The sequence below is a fragment of the Anolis sagrei genome, chromosome X (assembly GCF_037176765.1).
Source record: "Anolis sagrei isolate rAnoSag1 chromosome X, rAnoSag1.mat, whole genome shotgun sequence".
In the NCBI taxonomy this organism is placed as follows: domain Eukaryota; kingdom Metazoa; phylum Chordata; class Lepidosauria; order Squamata; family Dactyloidae; genus Anolis; species Anolis sagrei.
Window position 1 is genome coordinate 25,620,635 of NC_090034.1, and position 25,018 is coordinate 25,645,652.

Sequence of the window (25,018 nt, forward strand, 5' to 3'; positions counted from 1 at the left end):
ATTTTTTGGAACAAGACTAAACTTTAAAAATGTATTCCTTGTTTGCCATTCTCTTTCTCCCAGGAATCATGTTCTGCTGGAGAAAACCAAAAAGTCCTTCAGCGGTCATACTCAAATTAACTGTTGCACCCAATGCTTCTACAGTGCAGCCTTGGTAAGCATGGCATGGCTTTAGGCAAAAAGAAAAGGTTTTAATGAGATTATTAATGTTGACTTTGTTGGGATGAGATATTCATTGAAAATCTATAGCAAAATGTGCTGCAGGATGTCCCTCTCGCAGAAACAAAGTTTTTGCAGTTTGATAAACTTTTCCCAGGTTTTTATGATCGGACCAATTATGAAATGACATGTACAACCCAGGAACAAATATCATTTTGTTACATAGTGTAATGATGCTGCCCACACACTATGATAAGCTTTCCTGCATATGCCATGAAATGCGTTGCGTGACCAAATCAGCCAACAACAAAACCCATTATGTTCAATTAATATAACCGCCAGAAGCAAAGCAGTGTGAAAAGACAGCAGAAATATACTGAGTTCTTATTGCACAATGCTATGTAATGTGATGTTTGTTCAAAAAATTTCCTAATTGGTGCTATCATAGGAATGTGAAAAAGTTCATTAAACTGCAAAAACTTTGAAAAATAGAGATTGCACCCTGTGCAGAATTTTTAATTTTGTGAGAGTAACAAAAAGAACAATGAAAAAACAAAACAAATGATTAGCATTAAGTCCAAGCTCTTCTTTCCTCTCTTCTAGTCTTTCCGGCAGTTTAAAAATAGTGTGAGCGACTGCTTTCAGCTTTTCAAACTTTGGCAGAAGATTCTCAAAGACATCGGTGGCAAATTTGGGACCAGCATTCGGTCCTATTTTGTGTTTCTGACCTGGCTCTTGATGGTGAACCTTTTCTCTTTCCTGGTGAATTTCAGTTTTATTACGATTCCTCAGCTCGTCGCAGCCTCACCGAATAACCTTTCCTTCATTGGGCTGGAGTTCTTTACAGGAGCCGTAAGTAGAGAAAAACCAGGGTCAAAACTGGGTTTGGATATTCATTTCATTAAGTGGTTGAAAAGCAATACGGAGCTGGCCATCAAACTTGCAGTTGTCTAACGGTGGAGCTTACAGCTTCTGTTCTCATTCCAGAGCCCAGAAATATTGCTTTTGAATCACAACTCTCAGAATCTTCCATTTGACCTGGAGGATTTGGGGAATTTCAGGCCACATGGCACTTCTCACCTGGCCCACGGCCCACATGCTAGTATTTACCCCTTGAGCCCTGCCTGTTGGGTCTTCCTCGCTTGCCGTCTGCATCGCTTCACAGATCACAGAAGGAATGGTGTCTTAAGCTCTGTCTCTAAACCCAGTTCTCTTCTGGCAAGGGAGAGTAAAGCATCACAGGAGGAGTGTTATCTTAAGTAGCTCTGATGCTTTTGATCCAGGTCGCAGTGAAGGATATAAGGACAAACTATGCCACTGCCAAAAATGATGGGAAGGGGAGGGAAATCCCTCCCCCCCATAGCCGCCAGTAAAAGAAATAGTGGAACTGGACAATGGAGTGTGTGTTCTGTGTGGAGCATCTTTGACATTTGGAAGCAAGGAATGGTGCCCTTCCTGTCCTGCCTCCCTCCTGCTGCTGCTCCTGGAGAAGTTTGAGGGCGAGGCCAGTGGGGAGAAAGAGGACATGCTTTTAAGGAGATTTTATTTATAGAAAAAAAAATCCCTAAAAGTTGGGGGATGACCCAAACGTTATAAATCTTGGTGGGCTAAAAGTGGTAAATGTGCCCTCCATGTGTGGTGATTTTCACCCCTGTAGCCCTAAAACTGAGGTGAAGGGGAGCCTGGGGAAGCCTGCCTATTACCACCAACGGGCTGAAAATGATTGTATTTTTGGCTACGGAACAAAAACGCACATTCAGAAAGGTTCCCATTTTCAGGAGAGGTGCTCGAAAACTAAAATGGAGTCATACGAATGAAACATAAAGAAATTGATAGAGATTCTGTACAAATGCACAAGACTATTGTGTACTCCAAAGAGGTGTTCAACAGTGGAACTTTCTGCTTCAGAGTCCACTAGAAGCTCCTTCTTTGGAGGCTTTTAAACAGAGGCTGGATGGCCACTTGTTGGGAGTGCTTTGATTGTGCTTTTCCTGCAGGGCAGAATAAGGGAGGTTGTACTGCATGGCCCTTGGAGGGGTCTCTTCCTACTCTAGGATTCTATGACATGTTTTGCAATACATTTGCATTCTGACTCCGTCTTGTTGTTTCAGGGCTATTTTACAGACACTGTGCTTTATTATGGCTTTTATACCAACACGACAATTGTGAAAAATGAGACCATGCCTCCCTATTACATGCAACTAGCCTATCTTCTCACCATGGGGATCTTTTTCGTTCTCTGCTTCCTAAGCTTACTTTACAGGTATGATGTCATTTCCCTGCTTTAAATTAAAATGCTTTTGTTTTGTTTCACCAAGGAAAAGGATCATTTTTCCTGCTTATCGTATGGTAATATCTATCTATCTATCTATCTATCTATCTATCTATCTATCTATCTTTATTAAGAACATAATATCACAATCTCTGAACAGATAATAAACAGCTATTGCATATACACATTGTAAGTAATGGTGTATTTCTGTATTATCTGTTCATCTCTTTTACAAAGTTACTCTTTTTTCAACATTCCCCCCGCCCCCCCCCCCCCCCCCCCCCCGCCACCGCACTCCCCATACCCTTACCACATTTTGCTTTACATCTTTATCTTTAACCATGAACACAATTGTCTTAATCTATCTATACTGGCTTCACCACTTTCTATCTATTCCATTTCTCTTTAATTCCTTCTGTTTTATCCACTCAAACTATACATGCCATTATGTCCTATTGGACTTGATCAAACACGTAATTGTTCCCATTTTCCATATTCCATTTTCTTCATCTCTCCACCCCGAGACTATTACCGCCTTTCCTGTTAAAATCACTGCTCTGAATACATTTCGGTTTTTTACCTTAATTTTTTCATTTCCTAGTATTCCTATTAACATAAAGACCATATTTACCTGAATTGGTGTTTTAAATAGTTTCTTTGTTTGTTTGTTTGTTTGTTTGTTTTACTATCTTTTCCCAGAAAATTATGTACAGTGGCTCCAGTCCTTCCTGGATGGTCACTCCCATAAGGTGTTATTGGGGGACACCTGCTCGGCCCCACAACCTTTGTCCTGTGGGATCTCGCAGAGCTCAGTACTGTCCCCATGTTGTTTAACATCTACATGAAGCCGCTGGGAGAGATCATCTGAAGTATTAGAGTTCAATGCCATCTGTATGCAGATGACATCCAACGCTATCACTCCTTTCCACCCGTTGCTAAGGAGGCTGTTCAGGTCCTGAGCCAGTGCTTGGCAGCTGTGACGATCTGGATGAGGGCAAGCAAATTGAATCTGAATCCAGATAAGACGGAGGTACTCCCAGTCAGTCGAAAGGTCGAACATGGTATAGGGTTACAGCACAGGTTACAGCCTGTGCTGGATGGGGAGAAACTCCCCCCAAAGACTCAGATTTGCAGCTTGGAAGTTCTCCTGGACGATAGTTGAGCCTGGAACTCCAGGTTTCGGCAATGGCCAGGGAGCATTTGCACAATTAAAACTTGTGCGCCAGTTGCACCCGTACCTTGGGAAGCCAAGCCATGGTGGTCCACACTGTCGTTACATCTGGCATATAATACTGTGATGCGCTCTATGTGGGGTTGCCTTTGAAGACTGTTCAGAAGCTTCAGGTAGTCCAACAGGCAGCAGCCAGATTGCTCACCGGAGCGGCGTATAGAGCATACAACTCCCCTGTTATGTCAGCTCCTCTGGCTGCCAGTTTGCTACTCAGCACAATTCAAACTGCTGGCTTTAGCCTATAAAGCCCTAAACGGTTCTGGCCCAGCTTACTTGTCTGAAAGTATCTCCCCCTATGATCCAGCTCAAACATTAAGATCTGCTGGATTGGCTCTTGTGGTCCTGCCTTCTTCTCAGGTGAGACTGGTGGGGATGAGAGACAAAGCATTCTCAGTGTTAGCCCCTCGGCTATGGAACTCCCTTTCTAGGAAAATCAGATTGGCCCCCTCCCTCCTGGTTTTCAGAAAAAAAACAGTCAAGATCTGGCTGTGGAACCAGGCATCTGGGGAGTAGCATAACCAGAGTGCAAGATACATTTACAGAATTGACATAAAGGAAGTAGTATGGACAACAATTGCAGGATTAGGTGCTATGTTTTAACTGTTTTTAATTGTATTTATATATTATTTGATTTCAATGCTCAATGTGTTGTATTTGGATGTTTTGTGTTGTAATGTGTCATTGCCAAAGTGTAAGTTGCTCTGAGTCCCCTTTGGGGTGACATGCAGCAGGGTAGAAATATGGTAAATAAATAAATGATTGTCTCTGGGCATGGCCACCACATGTGGGCATACCATCCTTTATTTGCTCCACAAGGCCAGCATGTTGAGCTTATTCCCATATTTGATCGTTGGGCTGGTGTCCTGTACCATTTCCAAATCAGTTTTCCTTCTAACTCATTATACTTCTCCATTTTTATTTTCTTAACTCCCTTCCTTGGTTTCTCTATGGCTTGTTTTGTGAGGAGGGCTGCTTTCTGCAATTTCTTTTGTAGTGTTTTTACGATATATTCATCCTCTTTTATCATCCATTTATATATTGCTCCGGCTAATCCTTTATCTGATTCCTCCCCTTTTATGAGTATACTCTGCAGGTACTTTCTTTGTCTATACATTCCCCATATTTCCCCTGTTTAAGTTTATTATTTAGGCCTAATACTTTTATCCAGTTTTTATTATCCTCCTTATGGGGATCAGTTGACCATTTATATCATGTAGATATTTAATACAATAGTAGCCTTTGTCCTTCATGTCCTTCCACTAATTGGGATCAAACTCCTTCTCATACAAGCATTCTAAGGGCGCCCACTTTGATACTTCAGGCATCCCATCGTATGGTAATACGACAGTTCTGAGTAAACTACCTATTGCTCACCTACATGTTAAGATAGTCTCCATCAGTGGGAATGGGAGGAGAATGGGTTGCTATGTATAGGAATGATTATGATCTCTAACCTTTCCCCCTCTTTTCCTTCAACTGCTTTTCCGTGTTTTGCTGTATTTACAGCATGGCAAAGTCCTTTCTCAAGAACTTTTCCAGCCCACAGATGTATTCTGCAAACGCCGCCAAACTTCTCTGCGTCTGGGACTTTAATATCACCAATGCAAATGCTGTGAAGTTAAAGCAGAAAAACCTGAGTACTCAAATAAAGGTCTGTCTTGAAAACATTCATAACCAATTCAGGTTGGCCTCTCAACTGTGCAAATGAGCCTCAGTGGAGAGACCCAATTTGCAAAGGCAACTGTTCATCCCAAAACATCAAAAGCATGGTTTTGGTTCTCTTTGCTCTTCTTGACCTAGGAACTCACTCTTTAATAATAATCACAATAATAATAATTATTATTATTTTATTTCTTACCCACTTCTCCTTGTGAAACAGTCAAAACACATAAACATTGCAAAAATTCTGTAAACACGCATATTAAAATGTAGTTCCATAAAAGATACATATTAAAATTATTTCTATTAAAATACATATTCAATGCACAGGATAGAGATTAAACAAAGGATACAAGTTTAAAATTCATGCTTAAGACTTTGATTACTTTGTTCACTCTGGATTATCCTTTGACCCTGGCTCTAGAGATCCGCTTTCACTCATTGGAGAGGTTTCTAAGGATTTTAATTGTAATAATTCTGTTAATATTTAATTCTATTTTAAGGATTGTATATTTTTAGGTTTTGAATTGTATTGTATTGGCTTTACAGTGAGCCAATTTGACTCTTTTTAGAGAGAGAAAAGTGGGGTACAAATAATAATATCATCATCTTCTTGTTGTATTTCTAATAATAATAATAATAATAATAACAACAACAACAACAATATTGCTGGACTAGACTTTGATTTGTCTTCGTGTGTGTTGGATGCTCTTTAGAGCCAAAGGATGAGCAGGAGCCCCTCTGGTTTCCATCTTGGTCGGTGTTGTGTCACGAAGAAGCAAATCCTTAAAAGTGGTTCTTTTCTTATCATGAAAAGGGAGGCAGACTTCAGGAGTTACTTTCTGAAATATACAAATTACAAACATCTGACTTACAAACAACTCCTAGTTAGGAATGGGTCTGAGATATCAGAAAGTGAGAGAAATCTACCCATTGGAAAGAAGGGAAATCAACTCTTGGAAGAGTCATTATCAGGGGAAAGGGGCTTTGTGTCCAATCCTTGTTTCCACAACAAGCCAAATTTTTTGATGATGGCTTTCATTCCAGGAGACCTTGTCAGAAGTAAATGCTGGAACGTCGAAGCTTCCTTTAAGTCGGAGGCTTTCCCGCATCGCAGTCCATGCTGTGGCCTGGTTTGTTTCATTGGGCGCTGCTATTGGTTCATGCGCTGGCATTTATCACATCTCTCTTGTCAATTTACAGGTAAGGCCTAGTGGAACTATATTTTAATTTACACACACACACATATATACACTGATTTTGTCAGACAGTATAGGGGGAATAATCAATACGAAAGAAGGAAAGATAAGGTTAGATAGGGCAGGCATGAGCAAATTTCGGCCCTCCATGTGTTCTGCCAACCTAGCAGTTCAAAAACATGCATTGTGAGTAGATCAATATGTACTGCCTAGTTGGGAAAGTAAAAGTTGCCCATGCAGACATGCTGGCAAAACACGACCAGGAGGGTCGATGGACAATAGGCTTCTCGGCATGGAAAATAGAACAAGAGCACTTCTCCATGACCAGAGTTGAGCATCACCTCCAGATGCCGGAGATGGAAAAGGAAACCTTTGCCTCTGTTTGTGTATTGTATGTCATTGTTGTTCACTCTATAAAAGGGCATTGGATGTTTGCCTATATATGTGTATACTGTAATCTGCTGAGTCCCCTTGGAAAGCTAGAACGGAATATAAATAAAGTATATATACCTCACAACCTCTGAGGATGCTTGCCATAGATGCAGGCGAAACATCAGGAGAGAATGCTTCTAGAACATGGCCATATAGCCCGAAAAACCTACAACAACCCTATATTAGTACTTTATGTTAATAATTATATTTATATTAATAATTTATATGTTTATAAATAAAGTATATATAAATTGACCATCTATCCCATTGCTGTTTGTTCCATCTACAGTGTTGCCCTTATGATGCACTTTCCCCTGTCCTAAACTGAAAGCCTAACCCCACTGTTTTGGGCTCCTCCCAAATAACCTTCTTCTATTTCTACATCATCTAGGGTTTTATCATTTTACCTTGTCCATTTGGTCCACCCATTGTGTTCGATTTTATATTATGTTACTTTGCTTTGTCTGCTCTATTTTGTTACTGTATGTATTTTATTGTGATGTGATTATTGTTGTTTGCATATTGTATTTTATTTTGCTATGTTGTATCTTTGGGCTTGGCTTCATGTCAACCACCCCGAGTCCCTCTTGGGGAGATGGTGGCAGGGTATAAATAAAGATTATTATTATTATTATTATTATTATTATTATTATTATTCCAGGCATGGGCAAACTTCAGTCGTCCGTGTGCATTAGACTAAAACTCAATAGGTGTCCAACCCATGGCTTCAAGCTGCCTACCTTCCGATTAGCAAGTTTTTCTGCAGTTAGTGGTTTAACTCTCTGTGCTACCATGGCCCCATTAGATAGAGAGCAGTAGCCCATATGTCTGGATGGATTCGGATTAGAGCTGCTTTGAAACATTGATCTGGAATTTTGCCCTTAAAGTTCCTTCTAGACCAGAAAAAAACTGACCTGGAAAGTGAAGCTGCAACGCTGGTGCTGCCAGTCGCTGTGAGCCTAATCAATCACATGGTGCCCTTCTTGTTATCCCTCTTCGGCTTTGTGGAAAGCTTTGCTCATCCCAGGCACCAGATCTATACCGCCATGATCAGGTATGGTTCGTCCCGGCCACTTTACCTTCACTGTAATACATAAGAAACATCACCTTCTTCTGTTTTGTTGTTCTTCGCTTTTGTTTATCGAAATATCACTTGGTGGTTTTGTTATAGAAAGCTGACTATATTGACCAAACCAGTGCTGAGCATTCATTCCTTGCCCAGTATAACCCTGTGAAATTCATTGGGTTGCCATAAGTCAACAGGCAAAACACACCATCCCGTGTTTAATTAGTTTTTTTCAATTTATTAATCTGTTTGCATTTGTGCACCTTTAACTGCTGAGCCAATTGGGTTTTTGGACTGCAATAAAGTCTTGATTGATTGATTGAATATGGTGGAAATACCTTTTCCATGCCCATTAGATGACATTTTGGGATGATGGCCTCCAAACCTAATACAAATGCCCTCTATACTTTCTAGAGTGCATTTGGGGGCCTTTCTGAGTAATCATATGATGCCACCAGCAAGTTGCGCATTTGCTCACCTCTGCTCCAAAAACAGGACTGTGATTCCAGCACTTCTCTCTCAATATTGTTGTCAAAGAAGAGGATACAACATGAGCAGAGATGGTTCTTCTGATCTCCAAGCTCTTAAGAAGAACAGCTGTAGTGTTGCACTGCTTGGATTCTCATGCTTACCTCTCCCTTTTTGCAGGAACATCATTCTGAAAGTATCTCTCATTGGAATCCTCTGCAACTACTGGCTTAACAAAGTGGCCTTGTCCAAAGCAGAGGTAAGACTGGAGTGGCCAATTATCCCTTCAAAGAAATAAGCACAAAGCCCAGGAGCCACTGTTTTCTTCCCTGGGCATGATGAGGCCATGGGGGGCTTGGTGCCATTGCTCTCATGCTAGTTGCCTTTGGTTAGGGTGAAGGCAAAGTGGAGAGGGCCTTGTGCAGGGAGAGGCAGAACCAGACTTGGTGTGATGAACATAAAACAGCACATGTATCCATATAACCTTGTTATGCAGACTTAGGTCACAGAATTGCAGGCACTACCATATTGACTCGAGTGTCATGCGTCATTGAATCTAATGCGCACCTCCATTTTCAAAACCCAGAAACCAAAAAGAGAGAGAGAGAGAGAAAAGGAAAAGAAAAGGCATTTGCTGCCGAATGTCATGCAGATTGGCAAAAAGTGCACTCTTTGTCATTTGGCCAAAAAAAGGTGTGCATTACAATGGTTGCCTGCTTAGGATTCCTTCTTTAGAAACAGAACACCAAATCTTCCAGCGACTGAAAAGAAAACTATGGGGTGTGTCTCTGCTATAGAATGAACACACTTTAACATCTTTGGTTCAATGCTATGGAATCATGGGGGTGTAGTTTGACATGGCCTGAGCCTTCTATGCCAAAATATGCATATGCCTCACCAGACTACAAATCCCAGCATTGCATAGCATCCTGGCCATGAAATTAGAGATGAATATCCCTCAGAGAAAAGCTCCAGCTGCAGCTCCTGAAGTATTTTCCCCTTTGGCTTTGGCTCAGCACTAAGATGATGATATGATGCAAAAATAATGCACGCCCATTTATTGGTAATGTTATTTAGTGCCAAAAGATGAGCATTAGATTCGAATCAATATGTTAAATGGGTCATTTTCTCCCTGGAGAGCTTTTATCTGAAATCATATAGTCCCCACTGCTGGTCACACCTCAGAGAATCCAGATAATTCTTGTATTGGGGTCTGATCTGTCCCAAATTGGAGCAGAATCCCCTAAGGTGGACACTCTACCCCAATTCTTTAACATCCTGGTGTCCCTTTACTCAGTGTGAGGGAGAGATGTTCTGTTTTCTCATTGCTTATTATTCCCCTCCACATCTTCCTAGTGCTGGGAAACCTTGGTTGGCCAAGATATATACAGGTTGCTTGTGGCTGATTTCATCTGTTGCCTCCTGGGTTCCTTCTTTGGCGAATTTCTCCGACGGTATGTGTTCCCTTCTTTGCGCCCGTGTCGTACTTCTGTGCCTATTTATGTTTACCCTATTATTATATTTATTTATACTCTGCTTTATCTCCCTCGAAGGAGACTCAAAGTGGCTTAACATAAAAACATCAGCATACAATTTAAAATAATATACACATCTGCAAACATTAAAACAAATTTTAATATAAATGGTATTTCAAAAATTCAGGTAAAAACCATTAAAACATACTCAGTTAAAACCCACAACACCCATTGAATTGATCTTTAAATCCTTCTTCTTTAAAAGCCTACCTGAATAAACATCTGGAATCCTGAGATAGTTTAGCTCAAAGACGAGTGGATCTCCTTTGAGTTATTTTAGTTTGGTTAAACTGTCGGTATTTGCCAACTAGTCTTTTCTGATTAAAACTTTTGGAAACTTCTAAAGCTTCCAACAGTCACCCTATATAAAAGTGCATAGCTTTGATTTTATGCTGATGATCATTTTTATGAATAAACTCTTCAGACATGCTAGTTCTGCCCCAAAAGGAGCGGTTAGACCAGTGGTTATCAACCTATGGGACCCCAGGTGTTTTGGCCTAGAACTCCCAGAAATCCCAGCCAGTTTGCCATCTTTTTGGATTCTGGGAGTTGAAGGCCAAAACATCTGGGGACCCACAGGTCGAGAACCACTAGGTTAGACAGTGATCTTGGTACTTGCAGAACCTGGATATATTTTAGGGTGTTTTAACGTTTTGGGTTCTTAGTTGTGAACAAGGTGGGCTTATACATGAAATAAATTAACATTCAAATCCTTTTTTAAGTTCTGGCAAAAAATACTATTTGGTTTCATTCTGTGCCATTATTAGAATCATCGGGACTAAATGCTGCAAAAAACTGGGTGTGCCTGAATTCGATATCGCTCGGAACGTTTTGGATTTGATCTATTCTCAAACTTTAACATGGTGAGTTAAAATGACACGTTAATAATACTGCTCCAAAACTCCTTTGTCAGAGTCCAATTGAGGTCTGTTCTACACTGCCATATAAAATCCAGATGATCTGCTTTAAACTGGATTATATGGCAGTGTGGACTCATATGATCCAGTTCTACCTTGATAATTGGTTTTGAAAGACAGCAGGCGCTGTCTTCATAGACCTGTCAGTAACCATTTCCTCCTCCTGAGAAAAATGTATAATATCACAAAGGATTACCACCTCACCTGCTTCATAGGAAATCTGCTACAAAACAGGTGCTTTTTTGTTGAGTGCCAGGGTCAGAGAAGCAGATGGTGAAAACAGAAGAATGGTCTGCCTCAGGAGAGCGTGTTTGCTCCACCAGTGTTTAACATTTACACAAATGACCAGCCACTGCCAGAAGGGACAGAGAGTTTAATCTGTGCTGATGATTATGCCATCACCACTTCAGCAGGGAGCTTTGAAATGGTTGAACAGAAGCTCTCCGAAGCTTTAGGTGTTCTTACTGCCTATTACAGGGAAAACCAGCTGATTCCTAATCCATCTAAAACTCAGACGTGTGCTTTTCATCTTAAGAACAGACAAGCATCTCAAGCTCTGAAGATTACCTGGGAAAGAATCCCACTGGAGCATTGCAGCACACAAAATAACTTGGAGTCACTCTGGACCGTGCTCAGACTTACAAGAAGCACTGCTTGGCTATCAAGCAAAAAGTGGGTGCTAGAAATAATATTGTACGAAAGCCGACTGGCACAAGCTCAGGATCACAACCAGACACAGTGAAGACATCTGCCCTTGTGCTTTGCCATTCTGCTGCTGAGTACACATGCACAGTGAGGAACGCATCTCACCACGTTAAAATAGTGGATGTGCCACATTATCACAGGATGTCTATGCCCTACACCACTGGAGAAATTATACTGTTTAGCTGGTATTGCACCACCTGATATCCTCTGGCAAGTAGTAGCCAGAAATGAAAGGACCACGGTATTGACATCTCCGGCCCATCCTCTGTTTGAATATCAGCCAGCAAGCCAAGGACTTAAATCAAGAAATAGCTTCCTAAGACCTACAGAGACACTCGCAGGAACACCTCAGCAAGTGAGAGTCCAAAAGTGGCAGACTAAAACCCAGAATCTCAATCAGTGGCTAATGCCAGATGAGAAACCTCCCTCCCCCCTGGGCACACAGAAGGCTGGGTGACTTGGAAGGCACTGAACAGACTGCACGTTGGCACCACAAGATGCAGAGACAACCTTAAGAAATGGGGCTTCAAAGCGATGTCTACAACATGCGAGTGTGGAGAAGAGCAAACCACAGACTACTGACTACTATGCAGTGTGAGCCCCGCCACATGCACAATGGAGGACCTTCTCACAGTGACACCAGAGGCACTCCAAGTGGCCAGCTTCTGGTCAAAGGAAATCTAGCAAGGAAATCCAGCTTCTGGTCAAAGGAAATCTAATGTATAGAAAAACCACTTTGTTTGTGGTTTTTCTATACATTATAATGTATTCTCAATTTGCTTCTGACACGATAAATAAATACAGTACTAAACTACCTCGAGGGCCTTGGAACTATAGTGGTAATTGATTAATTTTTAAAAGCTGTTGTACAAAGTTCTAAATTATACTCTTAAAAAGGATCTCAAATATCAGGTCTTTTTATTTGCCTCTTTTATTTAAAACAAATGTTGGACCAATGGAAATTGGCTTCAGATCTTCTTGCCCTTTTCTTCCCAATAGGATTGGCATTTTCTTCTCGCCGTTACTCCCAGCGATTCAGATGATCTCATTTTTTATCATCTTTTGTGTGAAGAAGGTAGGCTGTATTTTACTGAACTCTCATGTTTAAATTCCATGCTGATTAAAGCTCAAGGTTTATTCAATCTACAGTCTTACTGGGGTGAAGGAGGTTTTTTGCATACAGCTCAAACCGTCATTTAACTTTAATTCTGAATATGTTTTAATGGATTTTAACTGTGAATTTTTAAAATACTGTTTTTATTTAATTCTGTTTTAATGTTTGCATGTCTGTGTATGTTAAATTGTATGCTAGTGCTTTTATGTCAAGCCGCTTTGAGTCTCCTTTAGGGGGAAAGGCAAAAGCGGAGTATAAATAAATAAATAAATAAATAAATACTTTCATTTATTATTTATTTATTATTTATTTTCTACCTTTATACCCTGCCCTCTCTCACCCCGAAGGCACTCAGAGCGACTTACAAGTTATATGTACATACAATGTATTCTATTACTAGCATAGCACAATATTAGCATTATATATTACTATATTATACTATGGCACTATACTGTAATATTAGTCATATTACATGTAATATATAATTAATATTATTATACTGTATTATGTGTTATATTGTATTACATTATAATATTATTATCTATATTATATGTATATACAATATATTATTATCATAGCACAATATTAGTATTATATAGGTGGAAGGGCCCTCAACTGATGGCACTGGCTTCCACTCTTCATTCTCTTTATACTTATAGCATGAGTGCATTTTCCCCATTTACTGACATAAGAAACTTGTTTGAATGAGACTTATTTGGTTTTTGAAATCTGTATACGTGGAAGGAACGAAATAGTCCCATGGGAAAAGGGAACAGAAAGGTCAAAAAGCTTCTTTTTTTTGGGGGGGGGGGGGGGTTGCTGTAAATATAGTTGTTGATGTTTTAAATGATTTTAATTGTGTGGCTTTATGTATGTGTTATGTGTTTAAGTTATTTAATTTGTTCTTATGCTTGTTTATGATAAGAGAAGGGGAAACCATCCCAAATCCCCTTAAGGGCTCCAAGGGAAGAAGAAAAAGTAATGGCTTGAAATCAATGTATGGAGCTATGTCTTCGTCAAGAGAGCGGCGTGACGAAGGAAATCAGGGGGTTGCTTACTGGGATCTATGGTCTCTATTGTCTATCCCAATTCTGTGCATGTTGACTTAGCAAGTTGTCCCAATTTCAAGGAGACTTTCTTCTGCAGTAAATAAGAGTTATGTTGATTGTGTTGTCGAAGGCTTTCATTGCCAGAATTCACTGGGTTGCTGTGAATTTTTTGGGCTGTGTTCTATTTTTATGTTTCACCTGCATCTGTGGCTAATGGTGTCTTCAGAGGTCTGTTGGAAATGAGGCAAATGGAGTGTATAATATACCTGTGGAATAAAGTCCAGGGTGGGAGAAAGAACCCTTGTCTGTTTGAAGCAAGTGTGAATGTTGCAGTGAGCAAGCTTGATTATATTGGGTAGCCTTGCAGCTGCAAAGTCCATTAGTGAAGGTATTTGTATAGCGGTAGCCTAGCCGTTGCTGCCTGGAGGCATACTTTGTTTGGGAGGGTGTTGACTGGCACTTAATTGTTCGCTGTCTGGAGTTTCCCTGTTACTGAGTGGTGTTCCTTATTTACCGTTTTGATTCTGGTGTTTTTTAATACTGGATTTTGTTCATTTTCATGGTTTCCTCCTTTCAGTGGTTTGTCTGTGTAGTCTGACATGATGGTCGTCACACAAAAATGCTGGACCACTCTGAAAACCACACAGAGAAGCCACTGAAATCCATAAAACGCGCGTGAACAATTTCAACAGAAACCATGAAAATGAATAAGATCTGGTTATCTGTATTTTTTAAAAAACCCACCAGAATCAAGACAGTAAATAAAGGACACCACTCAGAATGCCAGACAGCAAGTGCCAGTTAACACCTTCCAAACAGAGGATGTCTCCAGGCAACAGAGGCCAGGCTACCTCTATGCAAATACCCTCACTGATTGACTTTGCAGCTGCAAGGCTACTCAATGCTAATCAAGCTTGCCAATTGCAACATTCACACTGGTTTCAGACAGACAAGAGTTCTTTCTCCCACCCTGGACATTATTCCATATATATACTCACACACACTCCACTTGCCTCATTTCCAGCAAACCTCTGAAGATGTCATTAACCACAAATGCAGGCAAAATGTCAGGAGAGAATGCTACTGGAACATGGGCATTGAGCCCAAAACTCACAGCAACCTTGAGTTATATGGGCGCCTTTAACTCAATGGTCACCTCCTTTTTCCTGGGTATCAGAGGTAGATGTTTCTCAAGCAAAGTCCTTCCCATCCTGCTGCCCTTGACTGCAACTCCCATTGTGTGGCCATTGCTGCTGGAGGATAGCAGGAGTTGCAGTCCGCTGTATCTGAAGGGAGCTAGGTTTTGCAAGACTAGTGTGGGGAGATTGCATCACATTGGGATCAACAGAGTTCCTATGGAGTTCCCATGGTACACTTTCCCTCTTTTGTCCTGAAAGGTCAGCCTAATGATGAACTGCCAGCCACCCCGCAAAGCTTGGAGAGCCTCCCAGATGAACACCATCTTTGTCTTCTTGTTGTTCTTCCCCTCCTTTGTGGGAGTCCTTGCTGTCATCGCAATTGCCGTTTGGAGGTAACAGCAAATCAGTTGCTCACATTATTTGAGGGCCTTTCATTTGAGTGCATGCTGCGGTTAGAGGTCTTGATGTAAGGAAGAAACATGCCAATGGCTTGGAGGGAAGTTGCTCAGGGGGCTGATTGGGTCTAGCTGTATCTTGGAAGGTTGAGTGAGGACCCGTTGGAAAAAGAAGAAATCACAGAATCATGGAGTTGGAGGAGACCCCAAAGGCCATCCTATCCAACCCCATTCTGTCATGCAGGAAAAACGCAATCAAAGCACCTCCAACAGATGCCCATGCGGCCTCTATTTGAAAGTTTCCAAGGAAGGAGTTTCCAATGGACTCTGAAGTAGAGAGTTCCACCGCTGAACAGCTCTTTGTATGATCAAGAGATTCTTCCTAATGTTCAGGCAGAATCTTCTTTCCTATAGTTTGAACCCATTGAGTGCTAGTTTCCAAGGCAGCAGAAAACAAGCCTGCTCCCTCTTCTTTAGGGCATCCTTTCAGATATTTATACATGGCTATCATGTCTCCTCTCAGCCTTCTGTTCTGCAGGATAAACAGTTTTTAAGCCCTTCCTCAGAAGGATTCATGGTCTATAGATCTCTTATCCTTTTAGTCACCTTTTACCTATGGATAGCTTTCAGCATCGAGTCAACATCCCTCTTGATTTGCTTCACCCAGGGCTGTGATTCCAGGTAAAGAGATCTGATCAAAGCAGAATAGAGAGGCACCAGGACTTCCCTCAATCTGGACACTAGACTCCTTTGGATGCAGCCCAGAATCCCATTGGCTTTTTGAGCTGCTACATCACACTCTTGGCTCATATTTAGCTTGTTCTCCATGAAGACTACAAGATCTTTGAGATGGAGCTGAAGATACTTGCCTAAGAGGCTTATTTTACATCACAGAGGGGTCAGGATAGGTAGGCATTCAAGGGACCCCACTCGACTCTTTCTAACTATCCATCCCTTCACAATTCTTCATCCAAGCATTGCTGCATTTCCAATACCTTTAGAGCAAGCATAGGCAAACTTGGGCCTTCCCTCCAGGTATTTTGGACTACAACTTCCACAGCTCCTAACAGTTTGCCCATGCCTTCTTTAGAAGTATATTCATGGTTTTAGTTCCGGATTTCAGGGAGCTGTTTGTTGCCCTGTCCTTCTGTAGAATTCTTGGCCTTCTTCTGAGTTTGCTTCTTCAACAAAAGAAAGCTAAGTGTCATGGAACTGTTTAGTGCATATTTTAAAGTGATATGAGTTGTTCTCCCTTAGCTGAAAATAATAATAATAATAATAATAATAATAATAATAATAATAATTTTATTTTCTCGTGTCAAGAGCGACTTGAGAAACTGCAAGTCACTTCTGGTGAAAGAGAATTGGCCAGGGGATGCCTGGATGTTTTGATGTTTTACCATTCTTGTGGGAGGTTTCTCTCATGTCCCTGCATGGGAAGCTGGAGCTGAAAGAGGGAGCTCATCCACACTCTCCTTGGATTTGAACTTCCAAGCTGTTGGTCTTCAGTCCTTCCAGCACAAGGGTTTAACCCATTGCACCACCGGATTAAAATAATAACAATAATAATAATAATAATAATAATAATAATAATAATCAGCCTTTCTCCTGCCCTTCTCCTTCCCCAGGACCAACTTTAGATCTCAAGCTTGTAAACAAAGAGCAGTAAATTGTTACGAGATACCAGACAATGATATGCAAGATGCGTCATTTATATTAAACAGCTCCTTTGTATTTATAGAACAGTGTATGAACATGACAAGTTGAAGTCCAGCAGTTGTGCTTTTCCTGCATGGCAGGATGGGGTTGGACTGGGTGGCTAATGTAGTCTCTTCCCACTCAATAATTCTGACATCAGGACAATGTGTTCCCCATTTCCAATTTATAATTAAACAATGATAATATTGTACCATGAGTATTATTCATATTGGTATCCTGCCTAATAAAAAAAATCAATACATTAAACATTTAAAAAAATATTAAAATAACCTTTTCTGTTATTTTCCCAGGCGGAAGCCTTCTGAGGCGTGTGGTCCTTTCCGAGGCCTCCCTACGATCTTTGAGGCCATCTCTGGCTGGGTGTCAAAGCTCTCTGGTTATCCAGGCTCTGCTTGGGTGGTTTGGATTTATCACAATTTAATCGAAAGTGTGCACTTCTTCTTCATCCTCTCAGTCATAATACTGTGAGTTTTCTCCTTTGTGTTGAAATTGTCCACATGCTTCATGTGGATTTTAGTGGCTTCTCTTTGTAGCCTGACATGGTGGTTGTTAGAGTGGTCGAGCATTTCCATGTTCTCAAATAATATTCATGGAGGAAACCATGAAAATGAGCAAAATCTGGCTACCAGTATTTTAAAAAACCTCTAAAATCAGGACAGTAAATAAAGAACAATGCCCAGAAAACAGGGGAATTCAAGACAGGAAACAATCAGGGTCAGCTAACACTTCCCAACACAGGCTTCCTCCAGGCAGAAGGCAGACAGGTTTTCAAGCTGCAAGGCTATTCGGTGCTAATCAATAGGTTACTGCTCCAGCAGGAAAGTAATGGCGCTCCATGCAGTCATGTCGACCACATGACCTTGGAGGTGTCTATGGACAACGCAGGCTCTTCAGCTTAGAAATGGAGATGAGCACCACGCCCCAGGGTCGGACATGACTGGACATAATGTCAGGGAAAACCTTTACCTTTACTAACACAACTTTATAAAATTAAGCCGATGATTAGAAAATGGGACATGTTTTGCTTCCAGATAAAATGCTGACTTTTTTCCTTTCTGATTTAGGATTATCGCATACCTCTACTGGCAAATTATAGATGGACGGAAAATAATGGTTAAACTGCTGAAAGAGCAGATTGTCAATGTAAGTAGATTATTTGGGGCCATGGCTTGTTCTTTTTTGTTCTTTGGAAGACCCATCGTATGGGCAGGAGTTGCAGGAGACTCTAGCTGAATATCTAGAAAAGGGACTTCTAGATGATGGGAGCATTTTGAGAAAGAACCAGCTGCTCTCGTCTTCCACTCCCTTCACCTTTTCCTTGGAAGGTGATTTCTGCAGTGAGTGGCAACACCTTTGTGGACTGGGGCAATGCTGTTGCTTTTCCTTCAAAAGAGTGGCTCATTTTGAATCCAAAGGGTGCTTCTCTCCAATGGTTCCTCCTCTTCATCCTAGGAAGAAGTGCGTATTTGGTGCCATAGAGGGTTCGGTCCTGGGCCCAGTCCTGCTCAGGATCTTTATTAATGGCTTGGATGAAGGGTTAGGGGGGAAATCTGCTTATCAAGTCTGCAGATGGGACCAAATTGGGAGGGAGAGGACATACTACAGAGGACAGGACTGGGATCCAAAATGACCTTAACGGATTAGAGAGCTGACTGGCCAAAACTAACACAATGAATTTCAACAAGTACAACTCTAAGATAATCCCCTTAGGCAGAAAAATGAAATGCAAAGATATAGAATGGGTGACGCCTGGCTCCACAAGTCAGAAAGATCTTGGAGTCCTCATGGAAAACAAGCTGAACACAAGCCAAGAGTGTGACGCAGCAGCTTAAAAAGCCAATGGGATGTAGGGCTGCCTCCAAAGTCGTCTAGTGCCCAAATTGAGGGAAGCCATGGTGCCTCTCTATCTGCTTTGGTCAGGCTGGCAGCCAAGCAGAGCAGCGGCTGAGCCCCCAAGCACAGGTGTGGAATCACACTGTGTCCAGTCCTATGCACCACAATTCAAAAGAGATACTGACTACGCTGGTAGGTGTCCAGAGGAAGAGGGTGACTAAAAGGATCAAAGGTCTGGAGACCATGAATCATCCCTATGAGTACTGTCTTAAAGAGCTTGTGAATGTTTAGCCTGCAGAAGAGAAGGCTGAGAGGAGACATGATTGCCATGTATAAATATGTGAAAAGATGTCATAAGGAAGAGAAAGCAGCCCTTGTTTACTGCTGCCCTGGAAACTGGAACTCAATGCAGCCATGGGTCCAAATGATAAGAAATACTATTCTACCTGAACATTAAGAAGAACTTTCAAATCAAATCATTTATTTCGGTCATAGATCAGCACAGGAAATAAAAGTCACAATTTCATACGAACTTGGTACGTTTCGTACATTTAAAATATAAATATAAATACTGAAGCACAATGGGATGAGGGAGCGGATGGGGAAGAATCTTTCTGATTGTAAGAAGAGCTGTTCAACAGTGGAACTCTCTGCCTCAGAGTCTGGTGGAAACTCCTTCCTTGGGGGCTTTAAAACAGGCTGAATGGTCATCTGTAAAGGGTGCTTGGATTGTGCTTTTCCTACCTGGCAGGGGTTACAGTAGGTGGCCCATGTGGTCCCTTCCAACTCTATTATTTTATTATTCTAGGTATGATTTATTAAAGTACATTTATCATTATGTGTGGTGTAATGTGAACCCAGGACATTTTGAGAAGAAAGAGTAAAGCAGTGCCATATAAAATATGTCAAATTTTTGTAATGTTTCCTGACTTGCAGGAAGGCAAAGATAAAATGTTTCTGCTGAAGAAGTTGCGTGCTCTACAGGCATCTAAACTCCCAAATCCGGGAAAGCACTCAGAGGTACGTTTGACTTTGAAATGTTGCTTTGCTTCTTAATCACAAACAGTGAGAAGGGGGCCTTTCCCCACAACATGCATATTACATGTGTTTGGAAAACCACGTGGCTTTGATTTGGTGATTAAATTAAAGGGCTGCTGCTGCTGAGCTGGGAGGAATTAAGAGGGGCCTTGGGCAGTGAGTTCTCCTTGAACTTGGAAGGGGCTCTAAATCATGGCCTTGCAATATTAGCCAGTTTTGCATTTGGGGAAGTACAGAAAGCAGAGCGATTGACTTGGGAAACTACACAGTGCCAAATGGCAACCTACAGTGTAAACAATTCTTTGAAGTGTTTGACCCTTGGTTTTTCTGTTTTCCTTCCAGAGACACTCATTTGTGCGCCAGCTGCCTGGCCATCCAATGCACTTCCCGTTGCCCAATTCCATTGAAAGCTCTCCAAGAGTGAAAGAAAGAGACTCTTATGCTGAGGTATAATGGCAAGAGGGAATACTCTAGAGAGACTGTGTGCGCACACATTGGATCAAGTTCTTTCACTGTGAACAATGTGCATTCCTTTGCAGCTTTACAAATCCCTCAACTGCTTAGATCAAGTATCATCAAAATTTGGCCCTTCCTCTGGCTGTTAGGAATTGTGGAAGCTGCAGTCCAAAACACCTGGAGGAGGGCCAAAGTTTGCCCATGCCAGCCTCCTTGTCATGCTGGCCACATGACCTTGGAGGAGTCTACAGACAATTCTGGCTCTTCAACTTAGAAATGGAGATGATCACCAACTCCCAGAGTTGGACACAACTGGACTTAATGTCAGGGGAAACCTTTACCTTTACCTAAAATGGTAGAAGTTACTGGGTTGCTGTGAGTTTTTTCAGGCTGTATGGCCCTGTTCCAGTAGCATTCTCTCCTGACCTTTCCCCTGCATCTGTGGCAAGCATCTTCAGAGGATTGTTCAGAGGTCTGTTGGAAATGAGGTAAGTGGAATGTATATGTCTCTGTGGAGTGTCCAGGGTGGGGGAAAGACACCTTGTCTATTTGAAGCAAGTGTAAAAGCTGCAGTTTGCAAGCTTGATTAGCATTGACTAGCCATACAGCTGCAAATTCAATCAGTGTTGTTGTCTAGAGGCATCCTGTTTGGGAGGTGTTAAGAAACACAACCTACAAACAATCTACAGACACACCAAGACATTCAACAAAGGATAAGAGGGATCCTCTAACCACAATAGGAGTCTGTTGCATACCATGCAGCTGTGGACAAGTCTCCATAGGGACCCCCAAATACAGCAAAGAAAACAAAAGGCATTGCAGACGATTTCAACCAGAGAAGTCAGGCATAGCAGAACACCTGATGACCCAACTTTGACACAGAATATTATTTGAGAACACAGAAATGCTGGACCACTCTGACAAGCATCATGTCAGACTACACAGAGAAGCCAATGAAACACAACAAGAAGCAAGTGGACAATTTCAACAGAAAGGAGGAAACCATGAAATTGAACACAATCTGGTTACCAGTGTTAAAAAAAACACCAGTGTTAAGACAGTAAATAAAGAACACCACTCAGCAACAAGGGAACTCCAGACAGCAAACAACCAAGCGCCAGTGAACACCTCCCAAACAGGAGGCCTCCAAGCAACACCGATATAATTTGCAATTGCAAGACTACTCAGTGCTAATCAAGCTTGCCAATTGCAACCTTTATACTTGCTTCAAACAGACAAGGGTTCTTTCCCCTACTCTGGACAGTTCACAGATAGATATACATTCCACTTGCCTCATTTCCAACAGACCTCTGAACAAACCTCTGAGGAAGCTTGCCACAAATAGATGCAAAACATCAGGAGAGAATGCAGCCAGAACATGGACATACAGCCCGAAAAACTCACAGCATGCCAATGAATTCCAGCCATGAAATTCTTTGACAACATATTGAACATGGTAGAAGTTATGATCACTGCTTTCAGTGCCAGCTTTGCTTTAGTCTGCCCAGGTGCCAAAAGAGGCTGTGAGAAATTCCAGAATGTATCCTGTAGTTGGGTTGTTGTAGGTTTTTTGGGCTGTATGGCCATGTTCTAGAAGCATTCTCTCCTGACATTTTGCCTGTGAGGTCTCACAACCTCTAACCTCACAACCTCTGAGGCCTGCCTGCCACAGATACAAGTGAAACATCAGGAGAATGCTTCTATAACATGGCCATACAGCCTGAAAAACCTACATAACCCAGTGATTCCGGCCATGAAAGCCTTCAACGGTCCTGTAGTTAATTTGGCACAAGTGAGAAGCAGGGAGACTTTCCCTATTTCCTGGCTGTTTAGTTGAAATCATGGGAGTGAAGGGTTTCAAAACAAATGTGTCTGACTTAAGCCATTCTTTTTTTCTTTCCTCTTTATCTCTAGCCTTCCAGACTATCTGAAATGACCAGCTTCTCTCATGGTAAGCCACCTACCTGGCACACTTAGGCAGACAGCAAAAATGGAAACCCACTTCTTTCCCGTGTGAATAACACTGCATATACTATATAAGCAGGGTCATACACAGAAGCTGGATCATCCTCAAACATAAGGCTCCAATTAGGGAAAGGGTCCACACATTATGCTCACTTGGGGAGGTGAAACCCAGTCTAGGCCAGGGGTCCTCAAACTTTTTCAGCAGAGGGCCAGTCCATGGTCCCTCAGACTGTTGCGAGGTTGGACTATAGTTTGAAAAAAATACAAATTCCTATGCACACTGTACATGCCTTATTTCTGATGCAAAAAAACAAAAAACAAAACAAAAACAAAACCCAAACCCCACAATAAAAATGAAAGAACAATACAATATTTAAAAATAAGAACAATTTTAGCCAAGATAAACCTACCAGGATTTCAATGTGAAGTGTGGTCCTGCTTCTGGCTGATGAGATAGTCAAGTTAATTAGGATGGTTGCTGTTGTTGTGTGCCTTCAATTCATTTCAGACTTAGGGCAACCTTAAGTCTAAAACTGAGGGAAGGGGCCAGGTAAATTACCTTGAAGGGCCACATGGGCCTTAGTCTGGAGACATCTGGTCTAGGCCAAACGATTCATCTCTAAATAATAGCAGCAGAATTGAAAAAAATACTTCTGAGGACAGTGTAAAGGTGTAAACTGCTTTTAGATGTGAATGATTTAAGCATACATAGCACTATGCAACAAAATGTGATATTTTCTTCTGATCCTGGTTTGAAAGTGTTATTTTCTGTTTAATTGTGTGGAACTTAGTTTGAAAGTAGTTGTTCTGCTCCAAAAACTTTGTGACAGTTTTTGTGGCTGACACTAACTAGGTTGAATTGGTTGAGGCTTGATGATGAGATACTCACTGAAGAGCTAGAGCAAACTGTGCTACAGGATGTCCCTCCCAATGACATTTATAACTCAGGAACAAAAATCATGTTGCATAGTGTAATACAAGATGAATTTGACCATGAGACCTAGGAATAAAAAGGATGTGGAGATAACCCACCATCCACAGAGGAAGTGTGTAGAAAAGGACAATGAGGATTTGCCTCTAGTTCTACCTGCAACAATGGATCCTCTTGGCTCCAATCTTGGTGAATAAAGACTTTCCCAAATTCTGGAGTCCTTCATATGCAGGGTTTCCAGAGCCGGAGAAGCATACGCATGTGGATAGGCTTCTTTTCCTCAGGCGTACGATTGATAATTCGCTCAGAAATACAGGTCTCTTATCAAGCATGAGAATGCCGTGGCTTTAGCCTGCCTTTCTTTTCGCTGCAGGAGTTGAAGAGGATGCCCAGCCACCCAGAAATGCTGGGGTTTCTGAAGCTTTAGTTTTAGCTTTGAGAGCCAGACAAGAGGCGGAATGGGAAATAGATGATGATGAAGAAAGCACATGAAAGTCAACGAGGGCCTCAAAAGACACCAAGAAGCCCTTCTGACCCAGAACTTTGGTATTTGCACTAAACATATCTATTAAACTTTACCAAAAAAATCCACTTTAATGGGATGCAGTTTTGCTTTATTATGATTTTTTTGGGGGAAATACAGTGTAACAAGGTGAGGCAAACTCTCCTTCTAAAGTGCTTGATCTGTAGGTAAGATAAACCGCATATATATACCTTTAAGATAACTGCCAAATAATTTTTTCGCTGTATTGATCACAATTTTTTTTAAGCACCTCTCTTCTTACTACAGTGAAAAGTATTTCCTACATAAATGCCATTCACTCTTTCTGAACCTACAGATGGGGAGGGAGATAATGACATTTTTGCAAAATAAATGTCACTTTGTAAACAGAAATGCTTGTCCCCGACTTTGCAGCTGCAGACTTTAAATCAGCCAATGGGGATGCTTTTGTGTTGTCGAAGGCTTTCATGGCCGGAATCACTGTGTTGCTGTGAGTTTTCCGGGATGTATGGTCATGTTCCAGAAGCATCCTCTCCTGACGTTTCGCCCACATCTATGGCAGGCATCCTCAGAGATTGTGCGGTCAGTTGGAAACTAGGCAAGCGAGGTTTATATATTGGTGAAATGATGCCCAGGGTGGTAGAAAGAACTCTTGTCTGTTGGAGGCAAGGGGGAACGTTGTAATTGGCCACCTGGATCAGCGTTGCTTTTCTTGTGTAGCAGCATTTTGGTTGCCAACTTGCCTAGTGTCTATTCTCAGACAAAATAGCCACATGCTTTGTAAACAAGATACTGAGCAATGCAGAAACTAGATATTTTCTACCTTTACCCAGTTCCCTCTTCATGCAAAAGTTCAAAATGAAACAAACTCATGAAAATTACCTTATTTCCCCAGAAATAATTGTATTATTAGATTTATTATAAACTGGGTCTTATATTAATTAATGCTCCAAAAGACACTTTTGGGCTCATTTTCAGCAGAGGTCTCATTTTTTTCATGTAAGACAATCTTCATTGATTCATGTACAAAAAACTGTCATCTGAAGGTGCCTGCTTGGGTATTTACAAATATATTTATTTATAATTTAAACTGCTGAGCTGCTGAACTTGCTGACTGAAAGGTTGGCAGTTCAAATTCGGGGAAGAGCAGGGTGAGCTCCTGCTGCTAGCCACAGCTTCTGCTAGCCTAGCAGTTCAAAAACATGCAAATGTGAGTAGATAATAGGTACTGCTT

At 41.4% G+C, this 25,018-nt stretch overlaps 1 protein-coding gene across 2 annotated transcripts in view; it reads left to right on the forward strand.

Annotated features, from left to right (window-relative positions):
- TMC5 (transmembrane channel like 5) overlaps nt 1–23,855 on the forward strand; it is a 44,291-nt gene extending 20,436 nt beyond the window's left edge. For both annotated transcript variants that reach the window (XM_060786306.2, XM_067460954.1), the window contains exons 6-22: nt 64–154; nt 763–1,011; nt 2,271–2,422; nt 5,169–5,313; nt 6,369–6,524; nt 7,840–8,006; nt 8,667–8,745; nt 9,843–9,940; nt 10,789–10,884; nt 12,643–12,718; nt 15,204–15,337; nt 17,350–17,523; nt 18,124–18,202; nt 19,829–19,912; nt 20,273–20,377; nt 22,301–22,337; nt 23,656–23,855. In XM_060786306.2, coding sequence (XP_060642289.2) covers nt 64–154; nt 763–1,011; nt 2,271–2,422; nt 5,169–5,313; nt 6,369–6,524; nt 7,840–8,006; nt 8,667–8,745; nt 9,843–9,940; nt 10,789–10,884; nt 12,643–12,718; nt 15,204–15,337; nt 17,350–17,523; nt 18,124–18,202; nt 19,829–19,912; nt 20,273–20,377; nt 22,301–22,337; nt 23,656–23,774 — 2,041 coding nt within the window. In that variant the 3' untranslated portion in view covers nt 23,775–23,855. The remainder of the gene's footprint in view (nt 1–63; nt 155–762; nt 1,012–2,270; nt 2,423–5,168; nt 5,314–6,368; nt 6,525–7,839; nt 8,007–8,666; nt 8,746–9,842; nt 9,941–10,788; nt 10,885–12,642; nt 12,719–15,203; nt 15,338–17,349; nt 17,524–18,123; nt 18,203–19,828; nt 19,913–20,272; nt 20,378–22,300; nt 22,338–23,655) is intronic.
- The last annotated feature ends 1,163 nt before the right edge of the window (nt 23,856–25,018 follow it).